The sequence below is a fragment of the Squalius cephalus genome, assembly GCF_949319135.1.
Source record: "Squalius cephalus genome assembly, chromosome: 20".
NCBI classification, from domain to species: domain Eukaryota; kingdom Metazoa; phylum Chordata; class Actinopteri; order Cypriniformes; family Leuciscidae; genus Squalius; species Squalius cephalus.
The window spans coordinates 30119598-30139776 of NC_137141.1; the positions used below are offsets into that span (position 1 = coordinate 30119598).

At 37.6% G+C, this 20179-nt stretch overlaps 1 protein-coding gene and 1 long non-coding RNA gene across 5 annotated transcripts in view; one reads left to right on the forward strand and one right to left on the reverse strand.

Annotated features, from left to right (window-relative positions):
• The window catches only part of otx2b (orthodenticle homeobox 2b), a 33301-nt gene extending 19359 nt beyond the window's left edge, over positions 1-13942 (forward strand). Inside the window, exons 1-4 of one of the 4 annotated variants that reach the window (XM_079852485.1) lie at positions 8630-8741; positions 10758-10990; positions 11854-12005; positions 12249-13942. In XM_079852485.1, the coding sequence (XP_079708611.1) occupies positions 10894-10990; positions 11854-12005; positions 12249-12869 (870 nt within the window). In that variant the 5' untranslated portion in view covers positions 8630-8741; positions 10758-10893 and the 3' untranslated portion in view covers positions 12870-13942. The other 3 variants (XM_079852486.1, XM_079852484.1, XM_079852483.1) reach the window with 3 other exon arrangements.
• Positions 1636-8579, reverse strand: LOC307147621. Its single transcript, XR_013819338.1, has 3 exons — positions 7791-8579; positions 7009-7099; positions 1636-5815 (listed from the first exon to the last, which is right to left on the reverse strand). It is a non-coding gene; the product is annotated as an uncharacterized lncRNA (long non-coding RNA).
• Positions 13943-20179: the final 6237 nt, after the last annotated feature.

Here is a 20179-nt window from a genome sequence, read left to right on the forward strand (position 1 = left end):
AAATATGATACAGTAGGTTTTAAGACCAGTCCTTTTTTTTGACCAATAAGAATAACTGAATGGTGTGGTATTCTGACTTCACAGAGGAGTGATCAGTCAGTCCCTCACACTACAGAGGTTGCTCTGATGGGGCGAATCAGTTTGGGCCTGGGCCATACAGTTGGGTGGGGGTTGGAAGTAGGGGGGTTGTTGGCAAGGTGAGGTTGGGAGGCTCCAGTTGGTCCACTGGAGGCTGGCTGACTGATGGGCAGAGGGGGGGACACAGCCAGTCTGGCCTGGGCGAGGAGGAGAGGCTGGTGGGAATGGCGGAGGGGTGCTGGACTCTGGCCCAGAGTGGTGACTGCCTGTCTGTCCAGGCGCTGGGCCACTCCAGCCTGCTTCCCCAGGCTCCTACCCCTGAGTGGGCATTTCAAAGGGATATGCCTGCCCTCTCTCTTTCAATCACACGTTTGCCCTTGCTCTCTCTCCCTCCTTTCCCTTGCTCTTTCTCCGTCTTTATCACCGACTCGCTTATGCTCTTCTTACCACTCTTGCATATCTGCCCTGTCTCTCATTTGTTTCCGTGTTGCTGCACTCTTAAAAATAAAGGTTCTTTATTGGCGTTTAGGGTTCCGTGAAGAACCTCTACCAGCTTTTCCATTACACAACATATTAAAATGTTCTTCACACTAAGACAAAACGTGGTTCTTTTAAGTTAACGGGTCAATGAAAGGTCCTTTTTTTGGGGAACCCAGAATGTTTCTTCTGTGGTATCGCTGTGAAAGCCTCCTTTTGGAATCTTTATTTTTAAGCGTGTGGTAATTGATTCGCCAATCACAAATGAAACATAGCGCATTAATACGTCCTGCTGTGCTTTGTTGATCTTTTCCTGTGCAATAACCCTCTCGATCTGTTTGATTTCGGCCGGTTTATCAGACTCTGACCAGTCTCACTGTGGGGCAGAAAGCTAGAAAGAGAGCAGTGTTGAATGGAGAGGAGGAGGGATGGAGTTGTCCCGCTACACTGGACCCATCTGCCCGATGTCTTCCCCTGCTGAGGAGCATGATGTTGCTCCATGACTCGATGGCTCCACCATGGTGCTGACCATTATGCTGCTGCTTTATTGAACTGTGCCCCAGAAGCTCCACAGCAGAGACCACATTGATTTCAAAGCAACTGAGCTGCTCTTCCCCTTCACCACATTTGTAGATGTAATGTCATTTTATATGTTTATGACTCCATATGAGTCACATTAGTGAATCATGATAAAATTATACAATGCAATATTAATAAAAACACCTACAAGGTCTTTTACTCTACAAAATCCAATATAGTTGGAGACAATTTTAATAAACAACACTCTTATTAAAAGAAAAGATTATTTTATTGCATTATATTAAAATAGTTTAAAATATGCATTTGATCATGGATAAGGGCATGTGAAATTATTTTTAAACATCAAAAACTAAGGTTTTTTCCATTGCTAAATAAAAGATAAAAATACACCCACACAAGGGTTTGAAGATTTTTAAATGCAAGTCTCAGTTGCAATCATATCAGCATCATTAGAAAATCGTTTCATTAAAAATATATTCAGCATGTCAGTATAATTTTTTTTTTACAATACCACAAAGAATGGTGACACTTTTTAGATTTTAGTGGCATTTTATTTACCATTTCGAAAAGTTACTTATTCAGCTTTAACATTGCTCAAAAAAAAAAAAGATATACATATAAATATTTGTAAAAAATTATGCACCTAAAAATGACTAGTTTGCATTCTAGCTTTCAAGACAAATGCTCATTCTGCAAATGACAGTAAAGCGACAGTAAATACATCAAGCTGCAATTGCTTTGACTGCTCTATTTTTCTCTTGAGCTTCTGTCAGTTCCTGATCTACCTATCCACCACCTCCCCTGCCAACAACTAATGTGACTCGTCCACACCCTCTGTCCGCTCCTCGTCTCCCACCTGGCATTTTCCGGGCAGTAGGTCTAGTGAAATTCCTGCATCCCTATTGCCAGCCGCAAGGCGGTAACCACTGGGGTTTCTGAGAGTGTTCCCACCCCCAACACACACACACACACACACACACACACACACACACACACACACACACACACACATCCCGTTCTGTCCCAGTCTGCAACTCCGGCAGACTCTACATTCTTTTCAGCAGTATTGTTTCCCCATGGTAACCAGGAGAGCGGCGAATGGTGACCTGTCATGTTAATGTCGAAAAATAAACACTTTCTTCACTTTTTTACTAAAATATGTCCAGTTCAATGTAACATACATTCAAGCGCCAAATACTTCCTCAGAAAAACCAATCAATATAAATATCTAGAAACTCTACAATATATCAGTGTAGTCAAATCAAAACTAAAAATCTTTCCTTTCAAATCTACATGAGAAAAGACTAATAACCTTTTTTTTTTAAAATGTGTCTAATTTTACATTTATTTTGCTTTATTTACATATACTTTGTTTTTGTTTTTTAGTAGTATTTTTACTATATTTATGCCAAACGTAATCCAATATAGAGTTAAGACACAGTCTATATAATTAAAAGAGTAAGAGTTTGGCGATCAGAATCTAGGCATTGTTTTATCACCGGAGGGGAGTTTTAGGTGACAGTTTGTGAACTTCTTATAAGCATGTACACAAGCACACACACACACAGACGAGTCTTGTGTTTACTCTCCTAATTGGAGGGGAGGGTTCCAGTTGACAGACAAGCCCTTAGAGATACACAATTGCACACACACACACACACACACACAGCTGCCAGCCTGTGGCTGGAAGGGTAGCTGACTACAGGCTGGAGCCGGGACAAGAACATGGCAGGAACGTGAAGAGAACGTAATGGAAACATCCAACTGACAGAATTATGAGAGGAGTCCCAACAGACAGCCTCCACTTTCCCAAAAGAGATATAACAGTTGAGAGGGACTGGCACTTAAAAAACAAAGAAAGGAAAAGAAGAAAAGTGATTTTCAGAAGACTAATAAAAACTATTTGCATAAAACCTGATGAAATGTGTTTTAGTGTAAGGGAGAGAGATGTGTGTGAACTGGCAGTGTGTAAGACAGCAAGACGGTACAATTTGGAGGCTGAGTATTGGTGTATGAACAAGAGTGCCAGAATGTCACTCAAAACAAAGTGGGGTTTGGACGGGGCACATGCAAGGAATGCTCACCCCATATGGGGGCTCGTCCTCGACTCACATGCTTTTCAAACTGGGTGCAGGGTTAATTATATCACATAATTAAAGACTCGCTAATGTTAACGTGCTTATTTGAGGATAGGTGCAAATATTTGGCTTGGGGACAAAATAATTGTTATGTCACTTCTTAAAGGGATAGTTACCCCATAAATGACAATTCGGTCATCATTTACTCACCTAAATAATTGTCACTTCTTAAAGGGATAGTTCAGCCAAAAAAATTAATTCTGTCATCATTTACTAACCTTCATGTCTTTACAAATGTATGACTTTCTTTCCTCTTCAGATATTTTGAAAGATGTTTCTGCCCATACATTTTCCAAAACATCTTCCATAGAAAAAAGTCATGAGAATGTGTAAATGATCATAGAATTATTTTTTTTGAGGGTGAAGAATTTGTTTAATTAGACTACTTCTGTGTCACTAAACCATAATAATTCGTATTGAAAGTTTCAATAAGAGAGATTGTTTTAATGTATGATCATTGATCCTTTCATGTCCATGTTACTCATGTTCGTAGCACAGCGAGTCTAAAAGTGATGCATAAACAGACACACCTTTACCCGGAAGGCAAGACAGAAAGGAAAAATATGACCACGATCATAAATAGCCATTGCTTGTGCCTGTTTGGTGAATTTATTATGGGGATTTCACAGGCAACCTCACAATAGAACATTTCCTAAATGTGATCTTAGGGCCTTGCAGACTACAAGAAAGACATCCAAGCATTTACCACATAAAGCCTGAATAAATCCGACCCTCTCAGTTCCTGCGCCTTTGAACTCTGAGAGAGGCGAGAGAAGTGAAGCTCACACTGCAGGGCAGGATCCACCGTACACACACCTCACGCCACTCACAAAATACACCAGCAATAATGCACTGAATGGAGTTATCATTATCCGTTTGAAAAAGTTCATTTGAAACAATTGCACTGCAAATTCTTTGAAGATCTGTATTCGTGGATCTTTCACCAAGTTCACCTTGAGGGTCTTTGTGTGTGTGTGTGTGTGTGTGTGTGTGTAGAGAGAAAAGCATGTTTATGCATGACTGAAAGAACGTTTAGTGTCCCCTTGTGTGTACTTGTTTGTCCTTGTCAGTATGGTGGAGGGCTTACTTTGCCTCATATTGATGACTTGAAGGGAAGAATCGGTTTTAATTGAATCCATTTGTTTACCGCTTGGCCCCTGTGTAAACAGCAGACAAACAATTACAGTAGTGATTAATAACCGTTAAATATTTCCAGAAGATACTAAATGCATCATACATATGCACAGACTTCTGTCCTGGTTTTGTGTCTTTTTCTGCTAGTCATAAGCACGCTTATGAACAACAAACATTGAAAACTAGGGTTACTCTTTATTTGGTAACACTATTTTACAGTCTCATTGTTACATGTTACATGTAGTTACTATAGTAATAACTATAAATTATGCATAATTACATGCAACTAAACCAAACCAAACCCTAACCATATAGTAAATGTAGTTACTTAATATTACTTAGTACTTAAATAAATAATTAAAGTGTAACAAAAACACATTAAAATAAGGTTACACATGGGTGGTCTTGTTACAGTGTAATTATATATTATTAAGTAACTACATGTACTTACTATAGGGTTAGGGTTTGGTTTAGGGTTAGTTGCATCTAATTATGCATAATTTATAGTTATTACTATAGCAACTGCACGCAATACATGTGTAACAAGGACATAAAATAAACTGTTACCAAAATTTGCACTGGGGAAAAAATGCGTCTTGCTTTAGAATAAACTACATATATTACGAGGAAAAAGGCATAAAAAAAAGTAATTTTTTCAAAAGATTAAACACAATTATACGTATTTTAAAATTTGGTGTTGTACAATATTGTTTCAGTATGCGTAACTGTACTGAGGAATTTTAATGTGCTTTCTCTCTTTCTCTTTATCCCAAGTCTGTTTCTATGTAGATTGCTGTAACCTTAGTGATCTCTTGAAATGTACTGTGCAATCATCCTCCGTTTCCCCCACCCTTCCAATCTGACATCCTTATTTTCTCGGACCGTGACGCGTAACATTTAACCCTATTTAAGTTTCCTGTATCTTACGGGAAGATGTGGCGCACGGGAAATTATGAATGTCAATAAAGATCAAACGAGCTCTTTCATTCAGAGTAATTACTTTGTGCAAATATACCTTCACATTCAAGTGTTCCTCTCATCAAAAAAAACGACTCTGTTATCGCATTTAAACACTGTCACAATTATGTCAAATCAGAGACACATTTGGGGGAATATTACAGCAGGTCAATCATGCTAAATTATGTCCATTCAACCATATATATGATTTAATCTGATCTCTAAACTCAACCTTATGAGGAGAAAAACACAACACCGGAAGACACAGACAAGTCAAACATTAATTGAAATGAATCAAGCCATTTCAGAGTAAGTGCAACACATGGTGTCATAATTGAAAAGCTACTAAAGATGTCCTTATCTTCAGTTGTTTAATAGAACTGTGAAGAAACCGATCCACTCCTACTGTGCTCCTCCAAACATTCACACAAGATAACATCAGATAATGTCCACTTTGCTTTTGCCCACCAGAGCTTGCAAAACATTCGGACCTGCAGGGGAGACAAAAAGAGAGATTAGGGTGGAGGTGCTAGGATTTTGGTGTTCTTCTGGCTACACAATACTTTTAACATTTTGGTTGTATTATAATATGGATTGTTGTTATTGTTAATAATAAAATAATAACATTATTATTATTTATTATGGTTGCACTTTATTTTACAAAATGTACACTTACATGTACATACTTAAAGTGTAATATAAGGTAACTACATGGGTTAACTTTAGGTTTAGGGGAGGTTAATGGTTATTGCAATTACTAAGTAGCCTACATAGTATGTGCTGTAACAGGACTGTAAAATAAAGTGCTACCATTATTAATATTATTATAGACATTGTATTTTTCATATCTGTTTTAGTATGGTAATTGTACATTTACTTATTTGTCGTCTTCTTTTTTTTTTACAAAAAAAAAAAAAAGGTATCGTCGTAGCAAATTACTAGATATTGATGCATCCTCAATATTATAACTGAAATAAACGTTTAAGATTGGGGCTCGCCACTCAAGCAAAGTGGAGATTAAAGGGAAAGGGTGTCATTTACTGGGATTGCGCTGTTGTGGCCACAGGCGCGAACACGCATTGCTCTTTTTCACTTTGACGAACCACAATTCCTTTAAAGATGAGAGTTCCCTCCGGACGCGGGGCGTTTAGAATTTGATAAATAATTTAGCAGTTTAAACAGCGAGAGGCAACGCTGGGCGAGATCCAGCGATAAAGGCACACGGGATGCTGGTGGATCATGAAACATCGTTTATTTATCATTGCGTGTTACTAAATAAATTACACAGTGCACATTAATATAACGTGAAAGGCTAGCGTATTAAAAAAACTGCTGATGTGAACTTTTCAAGTGCCCGATCATTTTTAAATCTTAAATGGAAAAACCGCAACAACAACAACAAAAAAATAATTTGTCCATGTTTTTTGTATGTTAGATGTTCTCACGGTCCTACCAGAACAATTATCATTCTGGTTCATCCTCGACATGTAGCGACCTGCAGTTTTTGATACTTGAGCTCAAGCGAATGAGTTTAGAGGAGAAACGGCAATCTGGCTTCATTTTTCACTGTCGAACTTTCGAACACAAAGAACTCCAAAAGCGCTTGCAGTGAAAGCCATTGTTTGTAGATTTTGAAAACAGCGCGTGGCAGGTGGATGTGGGGAAATATGAACAGGTAAATCACCAGGAGAATGGTGGCTGTCATCATCTCAGTCCACAATAGCAGGTGCACAACCGTCTCAAGTCTTGAAGTGTAAAAGTTTTGATTTCTGCATCTGTAACCCAATGAAAGATCACACTGGATTAATGGAATGACATTCCTAGATCTACATATAAAAGAAAATGTTTTTTAATAAACACATTATGATAGATTCTAGCTGGAATAAAACAGTTTTTATTTGTTTTGTTTTTTTAATTCTCTTTGCGTTTACGTTCTCAATGACGGCATCATTTAATGTAGGCTAAGTGAAATAAAAAAAGAAGGGACATCTCAAATAATAATAATTAGTAGCCTATTAGTATTAGTAGTATTACTCTCTAGATAGTGTTGTTAATATAATTTATTAGTTGGGTACTAAACAGGAAAATGCTAATCTTAACTTTTATTTTATTATAGGCTATATATATATATATATATATATATATATATATATATATATATATATATATATATATATATATATATATACACCAACATTTTGTGTAGTATTTTCTCCAATAATATCAAACAAAATGTCACAATGTTATCTTTACTGAAAAAGGATTAGAACACTGATTGGAAATTCAACAACAACAACAATAATAATAAAAATCACCATAATAATCATAAATATGTTGGTGTATTTATATCAATAAATGATTTCATTTAGAAAAAGTCCAATTTCATTTAAACAGAAGTGTCCTGGATTAAATGAAATAAAAAAAATAGCATGCGTTATAACAATGATCTGTTAATATGTTTCTCACCGTTGTTCATTTGTCCGCGCGTCTCGAGTCATCGGGTGCTTGTCAGGTTCTCTACTTCTCAGGATGTCTTAAAATGTAGGCTACAGACCTAAAGCTGTTATGATACTGTCCTCCCACACGGAAGAATCCCGATAGACATTTCTCCAAGTGGATATTGGCAACGTGTTGTTTTAAACATTTTTAAAGGTAGCCTACCTAATTCACCTCCTCGTTGTGCCACTCCACTGGTTTCACGTGTATCCTACATGTCTTATAAAGGCCTTAATCTAGCCCCATGGCCATGCGATGCACTCATCTCTTGATGCTTTTGGGTATATCAGCTTGAGCACTTGCAGTTTGAGCGTCATGTGGACGAGAGGACAGTTTTAAGGAATTAAGTCGCCGTAAATCCCTCCAGCTACGCAACACAAATGCGAGAGGTCTGAAGCGTCCGTATTCAACATTTGTTTTCTCCTCGTTGTTAAGAATAATAAAAGACTGAGTCTGCTGTTTTCTCTCATGATTTATAATCATGTCTGAAATTATATAGCCTACTATTGTTACCTTTGCAACTTTTTGGAGTGCATACGATACGGATACAAACTATAGCGCACAGGCTATTCACTAGGGGCCACCGGGGCCAAAATAAAATGGTGATTTCAAACAAAGATCAGTGTTTTTAAGATTTGAGACTAAGAAATTAATTCTCTTTCCACTTTAGTCATAACACTATGAGTTAATGTTACAACATAAAATGACATTCCGATGACTCTCAGAGATGTGAATGTGCTCCGCTAGGGCCTCGCTCTCATTGGCTGGAGAGTTTGCATCAAAAAGTAGCTGTCGACATTTGTTTCCCTGCAAAGGGCCCTGCGAGAGAAACAGACTCCAGTCCTGAGCTCTTCATTGGCCAGCGTGCTGTACAAATCAGACTCCAGCAACTTCAACCCAGAAGAGCAGCGAATCATAACCGTATGTGCTTAATCTCTCTAAACCATTTTATCCATTCTTCGTGTTTAGCTGAGGCTTCATCATAACTCATTTGCTTCACGGTTTGATGAAAAGGATTTTATCTTGATGCCTTGAATATTTTTTTTGTAACGATTTAGACGTAGGCTATATTTGCTATCGGACATAAAACTTTAACGGACTTCGAATTGAATCCAGTTATTCAGTAAGTAGCCCGCTTTATGTAGTCGTGTATGTGCAATATTATTTATGCATCATTTATGATAGGCCCCTATTATTATTATTATTATTGTTATTGTCGTCGTTGTTGTGCTACGCAAATGAATCTTTCTGTGCAGTTTATTCATCTTTTTATGGCTCAAACGTTCGTTTCTTTTGAGGCTTGTATTTTAAGATCGCCAAATAAATAGTCTATAGGCTGTTTAACGTGATCCTTAATTTAAAAAAGAAAAAAGAAAATCGATATTAGCTGATGCACATTTTGACTTGTGGTAGTGCGCTGTTTCACCAATTTCATTTTCAAAAGTGAATTTAAATCTACTGTAGGTAAGCTAACTTTTGTTTGCCCATTTCAATGGTGTGGGTGCAAATTGCTAAATAATGAGCGAACAAAGACAGAAATAATTCTCTTATTTCTGATGAATACAGATATCCAAACACTCATTTATTTTGTGTCGATTCGCTTGTGATTTATTTTCATCTTTATTGCACAAGTGGAAGTCTGATGCTTATAGTCTCAATACTTTTGTATTATTATTTCGGTAGTTTGTTCAGTATCGTGTCAGAGACAACGATTCATTGAAGTGCCTGAGTGTATGTGTGTGTGCGAGCGCGCGCATGCGTGTGATTTTTATTGTAGTCATGCACAGAATCAATGAGGCCAAACGTTCATCTGAAAAGGTAGCGTCCAGTAATTAGGGGAGCGCGTGCCACACGGATTATCTCGTTAATTTATCAACAACAACATTTATCATAATTAATTCTTGGATGAGGTAATTACTATTGAGCGGCTGTGCAACTGGTAGACGAGGACTGTTTTAAGTGACAGATTGAGGGGCGAAACCGTTGGATAAAAAAAAAAAAAGAAAAAAAAACTTTTCTGTATAATAAGTTTTTGTTTAATAATATCATAATTTATTCAGACAGGATTGTGATTCGGGTGATGCTGAACTTAAGACAATTTGAAGGTTTGCTTGACCCAATAGACTATTATAAGAAACATATGTTTTACGTTTTTATTTGGGCCTGAAAACTTAAACTGACTAATAATATTTTCTTATCAGACAGATTTTTTTATTATTATTATTATTATTATTCTAATAAACTATTATCTAAACTAATAAAACTACATCAGCTAAACAAACACAATCCATCGAGGGACAAATGTTTAATGGAACATCAAACAGATTAAAGTTGAGCTTATTTGTTAGACTCCTTACAACATAGTCAGGTCATTTCTGTAAAATACTAAAATTATAAAAATACGTAATTATAATTATACCTTTATAACACTGTTCTGACTGATATGACTAAGGAAAGGAGGAGGTTACTTTTGTCATTGTTACTTTTGTCCCTTGCCAGTGGAGCTTTTGTTATCAGCATTAGTTATCAGGCTAACAGTGGCCTTTGTTTCCACCAATAGCTCCCAATCAATGCTCTTATGCCTGAGACAATTAGCCGGGTTCCTATGCAAATTGCGTTTCTGGCTTGTGTGCACATTTGAACGACTGAGTTTTGTCTTTGTGAGGACTTGTTGCAATTAATAGATGTTACTTTTTTGGGGTTGGTGGGGAGAGGGGAGGAAGGGGAGGGACGGGGGGCGTTTGTCAAGATGAGCTTCGTTCATCTCATGAGGACAGCTGGAGGTCTGGAGCGGCTTTAAGAGCACGTTGCGGTGTGGATGTGCTTTATTCGCCCAGAAGTCATCGCAGCTATAGGAACACGCGTTTCTATATGACAACCTGCGTCGTCGCAATTACGTGAACATCTCTTTTTATCTTTGTGTTTTTTTGAACACAGGCTTTTTGGTTTCACATCCACTGCTGAAGACGTAAACAAGCTAGAAGCAGAAGTAAGCTAAGGAAGAAAGATTGAAGGAGCCGGTGTCCAGCATTCCACGTTTTCTCCAACTTTACCCCCCACAACCATCTTTAGCATGATGTCGTATCTCAAGCAACCACCTTACACGGTCAACGGGCTAAGTTTAACTGCCTCCGGTATGGACCTTCTGCACCCCTCCGTTGGTTACCCAGGTGAGACCAGCTTCCGAATAAACCATTTGATGTAAAAGACGATTGGAAGGCTTAAGCACACTACGATGTAGAGTTGCTCTTTATTGATTCAGGATTATAGCAGTTTTGCCCGTATGTGCATAAATGCAAATAGTAGGCCTGGCTATTTGATTTGCTGGGCTGGTTGTATTGCTATAGTCTCATAATTACACTTTTAACGGGTTTGTTTTATTGTACAGTTATGAGATTACAATTTTGAAATTCACAGCCTTTTGAAATCTAATTTCAGATCATACAATTTACTTGCGAAATTATAACAATTTAAAAACTTGAATAATTGGTGAATTAAAATAAAACGGCATATATGTAAAAAAAAAAATTAAAAAAAAATAAAAACATTTTCATGATTTGTCACTACAACTTTTTTTCTTTTTTTAAATCAACTTAGATAATTAATGTGGTTCAGATAATATAATACTTTGAATTTCTGTTTATTAAACCAATCTCCTTCATTGTATTACCTCACATTTTTAATTTCAGTGAACTCAAGATTTTAAGGTAACCAGGTAACTTACTTTTTAAAGTTTAAAGTTAAACCAACAATAATCTTTACAGTGTATATTTATTCTCAAAAGTAGCCTATTTTGATTTTGTCAAAACTGTACCAACAATAACATATATCAGATGGGGAAAAAAAGTTTGATGCATTCAAATATATATATTTAAATTTTTAATTATAACTTACGTCAAACATTTGTATTAATCAATTTATGATGCCGTTTCAGATAGCAATATTTTGGTGTCATGTGTTTATATGCGTAACCTGCTTTTAAAGTAAAATTTTCGGATGGACAACCTTGTGATGCATATTTTTTTTTAAACAGCGACTCCTCGAAAGCAGAGGCGGGAAAGGACAACATTTACTAGAGCGCAACTAGATGTGCTGGAGGCTTTATTCGCGAAAACGCGCTACCCGGATATTTTCATGCGCGAGGAGGTGGCCTTGAAAATCAACTTACCGGAGTCCCGTGTACAGGTACGCATCATTAAAAAAGATGCAAGTGTGTCTTATTTTAAAAATCCAAACATGTGAAATACATGGACATCTTTATGAACTGAGGGACGCTCTAAAATAATAAAAGTAAATATCATAATTATGTTTTCTTATTTTGTGCTAAGACACTACAGAACATAATTAAGAATAGAGGTCGTGCTTCCCCATAATAAGGAAGTTAGGTGACATTGTAAATGTTAATAAATCCTGTTTTTACCACGTCAGGTTTGGTTTAAAAACCGAAGGGCAAAGTGTCGCCAGCAGCAGCAACAACAACAAAACGGAGGCCAGAACAAGGTGCGACCTGCCAAAAAGAAGAGCTCTCCAGCGCGGGAGGCCAGTTCTGAGAGCGGGGCGAGTGGCCAGTTCACCCCGCCCTCCAGCACTTCAGTACCGGCCATCTCCACCACAACCGCGCCGGTGTCCATTTGGAGCCCGGCCTCCATCTCGCCGCTGTCAGACCCACTCTCTACCTCCTCCTCCTGCATGCAGCGATCATACCCCATGACCTATACTCAAGCGTCTGGATACAGCCAGGGCTACGCTGGTTCCACGTCCTACTTTGGGGGCATGGACTGCGGCTCTTACTTGGCGCCCATGCACCATCAGCTGACCGGACCAGGATCCACTTTGAGCCCCATGAGCAGCAACGCTGTCACCAGCCACCTGAACCAGTCTCCCGCGTCCCTTCCCACACAAGGTTACGGTGCCTCGGGGCTCGGCTTCAACTCCACCGCGGATTGCTTGGATTATAAGGACCAAGCGTCCTCGTGGAAACTGAACTTTAATGCTGATTGCTTGGATTACAAAGACCAGACTTCCTCCTGGAAATTCCAGGTGTTGTGAAACTAACAAAACGTCTGCCATTCTGTCCAATCAACACACTAAAAGACCATAAAATAAACGTTGTAGACCTGCCATCTTTCCAAAAACAGAAGTGTTCCGTGGCGCGCGATCTCTCCGAGATGGATGGGTTGCATTGAGCCCGACAGCGCTTTTGAAGTTTGTCTTTGACATGAAATATCTATTTGAGCTACATGCACCCCTTGTGGCGTGCAAAGTATTTGAAGGGTGGTGTGCGTATAAACATAGGCCATCTGACCACAACCTGTTGTTTAAGGTATACAGGGAATCAAAGTGAATTTGTAATAAGTTAGGTCAAAGCCACGGAACAAATCCTTACACAAGAAAAGAGGAGAAAAAAAAACTACATGGCAAAAGGAGCCAATCTTTTGCTTAAGTGCTTGGAATGGGCAGGCTTTCTCTAAGCCTCTTACAGCACGCCGACCTATTTCAATGTTGGCAAGACGAGAGACACTTCCATCAGGAGGATGATAGAGAGGATGTGTGCGAGTGTGTGTGCGTGTGTGCGTGCGTGTGTGTGTGTGTGTGTGTGCTGAACGCCCCCGTGGCGACCTGGATGCACTACTTTATTTAAGAAAAGGTGTTTATAAGGAATCAATATGTAGTTTTTAAAAGACAATCAATGTGTGTCTTATATAAATGGTACATTTGTGTTTTTTTTTATCTGTGCTAGCCTTCGAAACTGTGATCTGTTGTAACTGTATGCAATTTGTGAGCTCCGTCGCATCTGCGAAGACTCGGCTGTGATTTTAATAGATTTTAAACTTTTTTTTTTCTTTAAGAAAACACGACGGTAAATAAGATTAGTCACATGATTACTATTGGATTAAGACAAACAATCTCGAAAATACAGGGACTCAAGAGAATGTGTAAGAAAGGAACTGTCTGTCCCCGTTCATTGATCTCCATTGGTCATAACTGATGCACACACGTGGATCTTAAACCTGTCTGGAGTGGTAATGTGGTCCCGCCACAGAAATATGAATAAACAATTTAAAATCTGACACAATATTTAAAGTTATTAAGTCTGGACGAGTTATTAAAATGTATTCTGAATTTTATGTGTGTGTTTGTGTTTTGTAGGTTAGCTACAATAGTTTGAAATTACTGGCTTTAAAGGTGATTAGGAGGAGAGGCCCGATTTATGACTAAAAGTCAAATTAACTGAACTGACAAATTTTCTTGAGCGACAATGATGCTTTAAAAGGAAACTGCCAAACTATGGCGTGTGCATTAAACAATATTACCTAGGCTATTTATTTAAAATAATAATTTAAAAGCGCTCTAACGTGTTCATTATTTCACAACGAACTTTCAAACTGAAATTATGTCCATTTCCTTTTGAGGAATGAAAAGAGCAAATCCCGTGCATATCCACATTAAATAGCTATTAATGGCAATCTCCTGGTTGATTCATTTACAAGAAGTTGTCCATCTCAACTCCACGCTAGGCTATTCCAATCCATTTTAATAATGCATCAACAAGTGGTTCATTTGGGATTGATAAGGTTTAGGCCTCTGAAACTTAAATTAAAGGTAAAACTTGAAAAGCACTGGCTTGTACGTGTCTTGTAATTTGGCTATTAAGGATCAGGACACATAAAGAAAACGTATCTGTGGCCTGGGCAAATTTTAATTATTTCTCATTTTCCCCGCCGGGTTTCCGGCCCTTTCGTTTTAAGGGACACGGCACCAGGAATGCGCGGCTTGGGAAAGTCGCGCTAATCCGCGCCTCAAAGACCAGTTAATCCCAATATTTCACTGGCGGGGTTTCTTTAGGGCAGAGGGCAATTCAAACGTAACTCAAAGCCTACTTTAAAGACCGCCTTTTCTGAATGCAGCACCGCAACATGTTGGTCTGCATTGCAGCAACGGATGGTATTTCACAATAGAATGACATGACATGACAATTCTGCAAACTTTTGAATAATACTGTTGTGTCGGATTCTCATGACTCGAATTCAGAAATACCCAATTAAAAAAATCAACAATGGTACTACAATAATTCAAACAAAAATCTATTTATTAAAAAAGTTAAATAAACTGCAAATCCAATAGGCTACTTTAATTCCAATTTTGATTTAAACAGCTGTGAGGACAGAGCTAACACCCCGGAGTTCTCTGTGACTGAATGGAAAACTTTCACAAAGAGTGCCCTCGGTAAAGGAAAGGAGGGGTAGAGAGCAAACTGCCGACTTTACGGTTGCCGACGGGTCCTGGAATAATTCTATTGTAAGGGTCTGATTTGAGCGACATCACATAATTACACCAGTTCACTTGGAGGCGGGGAGTCAGAATCGAATCTTTGAATTCTTCCATCATAATTGCGAGCAGTGGAACATTCAATTATCGTCCTTGACATTGCCAAATAATCTCCTTTTTCATTCACTCTCTATAGACAGTCTAATGAATGGTGCGAAATGGTCAAAACAGTTTTAGGAATCTTAGACCGTTTGGCACGAAGTGAAACTTACTAAATAATTGCTGTATGTTTGAAGTTTTCTTAAAAATACAGTCTGTGATATTTTCTTAAATATATTTTCTTTATTTCTTAAAAAAAAAGAATAATAATAATTACACCGTGTCTCAAACAGCGCGAATAACTAACAGAACCAAATGTATAGCCTATGCACTTGAGGCGTTACATTCAATATTGTATTTATGTGACAATAAAATAAGAACTAAACAGCGACAAAACGAAGAAAACAAGTTTAACCTCAAATTCAATATCACGGTGTAACAAATAACTTCGCCTGACATTAGTCTGAATGGCTGACCATCTTGTAAACGCTTAGGGAAACAGTTTTTTTTTTTTTTTTTACAAACACATTTTGAAAGGATTTTAATAAAACATTATTCATTTGGACTCATTATTTATTTTAAATATATAGATTTGTATTATCTTTTAATATACTATATCATATTATATTTAACTATTTTTGTTTAAAAATTATATAAAGTAGCTTCATTTTCATACAAACTTTAGATTAGAACAACTGATCTCATTCGTTTTAACCCATAACGATTAGAGGCCATTGCGGGGTCTTTTTTCTTTTTTTCCCCTCTTTCAGGAACACGAAGGAATACAATCACTGGTGTTATCCAGGTTGTCCAGGTGTTTTTCCCAAAAATAAAATGATAAATAATTGATTATTTGTGAGTTCTAAACTAACATTTACCGAAAGTCCACAATATAAAACTGCATCGAGTCCACACGTGTAAGTCGTCCAAGACGGCCGAAGAACACAGGGTTTTCTCGTGACTAACAAACAACTTACAATATATCTGCATCGTCTTCTATCTCTAGCTATTGCCTATCAAATGAAACCTTCATGAAGTTAGAAGATTAAGGAGGTTATTAGTCAAGTAAACTGACACACACAGTACAGATAAAAATGTATGCGAATATTTAATAATATACGAAATAATATCTCAACAAAATAAAGTAAAATTTCCATCACATAAAATGCGAAATGTAAATGGACAAACAACTGGGGAAATAGAGTGCAATGAAAAAAATCAACAGTAGCCTACGTTTGCACCACAGTATGTTTAATGAGTTGCTGCAGCTCATAGGCCTACTGATAAAGTAATCACTTTATTTAAGAAGCCCAGTTATACAAGTTCCTAATACTGTTTGAATACATTTATTAATTGTATATATAAAAAACAGCTAATGGGCGTAGTTTTTAGCTGATTTTTTTATATGAAAAAAAAAATCCATTAGGCTACAACCACATCGCTACACAATGATATATAATTGTCCTAAATGATTTACACTTACATAAATCATACCATTGTTTGTGTATTTCCATCATGATCTCACCATTTCAGGTGAAAGAGAAATATCACATCACACACTAATTTAACCGCACACTTTCTCATACAACAATATGGGCTTGGTTTTAATAACCCACATCATAATTCTCATTGCCATTTCATCCAACCGTCATACTGTGTGTCTTTGAGAAAATACTTGGGCTAAGTAGGTCAATTACGACAGTTACTGCCATTGTGGCGGACAGACGTGTCAGTTGCAACGACAGTTAATTGAATTTTTAGCTACAGTTACGCGAAACTTTATGCCATCCATTGCCACCCACCCCCAACACTCAGGGGCACTACAGAAATATCTTATAACAGGTTAAAAAAATAAATAAAATAAAAAATAATAATGCATTGCTCTTTCCTGATTTCTGATATAGGCATATAACTGTAAATAACCCACCATCTTAGTAATGCGCATAAATACTTCATGCTGTCATATTTCATTGCAGCACACGGCTTTCAATTGCACAATATAAAGCCTTTAATAAAATGTATTATTTCAGCCCCTATAGAGATGCACATAAATTGCATGCATGAGGGAAAAACATGGACAATATTATTTGGACTGGATATTATCGATATTAACATATGTTAATAGCCTATTAATAGTGTAAAATAATTAATAGGCCTATGTGCATAAAATACAGTTTTCATGATTAACATTATAATTCGGCATTTTGTGTTTCTGGGTTTTCATAGCTTTGCACATCTTCATGTGAGGAACTAAGGCAGAGATTCTTACTAATATGTTCTAGAGTTTGTCTCCCAACATGAAAATAGCGTGAAAATGCCAAGAAACATGGAAATGCACGTCATGTTATAGCGGGGCGCTAGAAGTTATTGAACATTTCTGAATTTAATTAAAGACATTATTATGGCTTTTGGTAAGCCATGGGTTTCAGAAATATTGATGCCCAACTTCATAGAGATTAATGAAAGTGATGAAAGATAAATACATTTAGGCTAATGGGATTTCTCTTGATGCTGATCAATTTAAGTGGCTTTGTGGCAATTATTTGGCACAGTTTTGCTCCTTTCAAACTTAACAGATGCACACAGAACAATGACGGTTACGTCAATACATAAAATATTTTCTTGTGAAATCGTTTGAGAATAGCCTTTATCTATATCCACTGCAATTAGTAACATAAAAGTAGGCCTACATAAAGTTATCATTGTCGCCTCTTATGTAAAGTCACGTGACGCGCAGAGTGCGATTTTAACCAATATCTTTTTATACGTCGACAGTGTACAAAGTCTTCGCAACCATCAAAACTATAGCCTATTATTTATTAAATGTCATGTGTCTGTAAACTGAAAACAAGTAGAAAAAATTGCCAATTTACACGTAGCTAAAGTAGCCTAGTCTGTGCTCTCGTTAATTTATAAACAATGTACTTGTCTTTGGGAAACGTGCTGTAAAGTAGAGATAGGCGCGACAATCTTTGAGAAACTCTCAAACATTACAAACACAATACATGCACTATAAATACTCTACCTATACTTTAAAGTTCTGTGCTGAAATACTTAGCCTATTCCGTCTCTAAAAGAAGTCCAAAATAATATTAGGAGGCAAAGTTGTTTACATCCTGGCCATAGTGTGGTTATAAACCAGTTTCGTCCGTGATGTTTGGAACGACTCACTGTTTATTTACCGATAAACAGGGCGTGAAGGAAGCCCACAACACGTGCGTACATGGTACTGACTTTTAACAATGCTGTTACAGTCTGTTTCATATGTGTACAGGCATGCTCGGCCACACAGTAGGATGCACTCCGGGGTTGTAACTTCGAATAGGGTGTTGTTTTAATAGTGCACAAGTCACTGAAAGATCAGACGCCTTGACGTTCATGAGCAAAACCAAGGGCCTCCATTCCTGCAGAGCGCATCTTTCTTTTTTAATTACGGGCAACGCAGTCCTGAAGTAACATATGGGACGGGCAGACGCCGTTCTAATCCGCACCCCGCGTTGGTCGATGTTAGGCTAAACAATGGGCTCTCTTTAACCATTCACGAGCCAGAGGCTTCTTATGCGCACAGGTTGCCTTGGCGCTTGGGATAGCAAGAGGCAGTCACGGAAGTTTACTGGACCCTCGACTCGACCCTTCTTCCGTGTCTATCAGACAACCTGTGCTTGATTGGAAGGGAACTGACTGCGCTCAACAGCTTGAATATAGGCTATATATTTATAGCACTACCCCTACTATCTTATTGCTTAATTTTACCACACCAAACAGAACAAAAATAACTGTAGACACATATGTATTGCATGCTTGTTAATTGGCCAATAAAGTGTTTGATTTACTGTATTAACAAGCATATAATAAAGCTTTCCCCTGATTTACCATTCAGTTAGAGGCTATTTTAGATCATTAAGATCTGCTTCTACTACTTTGATAAATTATGATTATAATAATCAGGCCATCAAAGCTAATCAATTGAGCAGCAGGGTATCTATTTTGTCCCGCTCATCCAGTCTAAGCTCACTTTTTGCACTATTTATTTAAGTTTGTGACATCATCAATGAATCTGATAATCTTGTCAAAGATTAAATTAAAAGGGTTTTGTGCCAGTAATAACAGATTTAGATGTTTTAAAAATGAAGTCTAAAGGGATTGGGTTAAGAGCACCAAAAAGCATGTGATTTTAATTTCTGCGACAGCTCACATAAATCTGAGGATTTGTGGATATATGAAACTGATAATAGTACTAACACCCTGACATCTCTTGATGTCTGGTAATGTACAGGTCGCACACACACAGAACAGACCATTCCGCTGGATTCCTTCCTCTTTCCTTTAAATTCCTAATCATTAAATCATCATTCAAAATAACAATTTTGCATCTTGGAGGAGATTGTAGAAGGTGGAAACAGCATACAAGAAAGTATTTAAAACTATGCTCTGAACCTCAGCCATTGTCATTCCAAGCCTTGGTCTCCTGTTTGGTCTTTGATCCTGGTATTAACTACCGCCAAAGTCCACGTGAACAAGCACGATTAAACCGAGCAATATTTGGTCATTTGGAATGGCGGAGGAAAAGAACTAAAACTAAAATGTATAAGCTGATTATGAACATATGCTGTGGTGAAACTGTGTGTCATAGCAGCGTCTACTGGTCAAGTTAATACCTATTTAGCTAATGCACACCCAAGGTCTGCATTCAGAGTCCATTTAGGCCCCCCATGAGACTAAAGTTGTGGATTATGTTGGATGGCACAGCTACCCAACATCTAGCCTATTTCCACTGTTAGGCCTGTAGCCCATTAATGAAAAATCTCCTTAAAGGGACAAATGGAAATACTTTCACAGCGGATTATTCAGACTCTAATGGCAATGGTTTTAAATGTCCTACATGAACAGACAGGGTAAGAGCAAACTGATAATCCCAAACACGAACAGCCATTCCCAGAACTCGGTCAACAGGAATCTACAACTGCCCCATGTAACACGTTAATAGATGT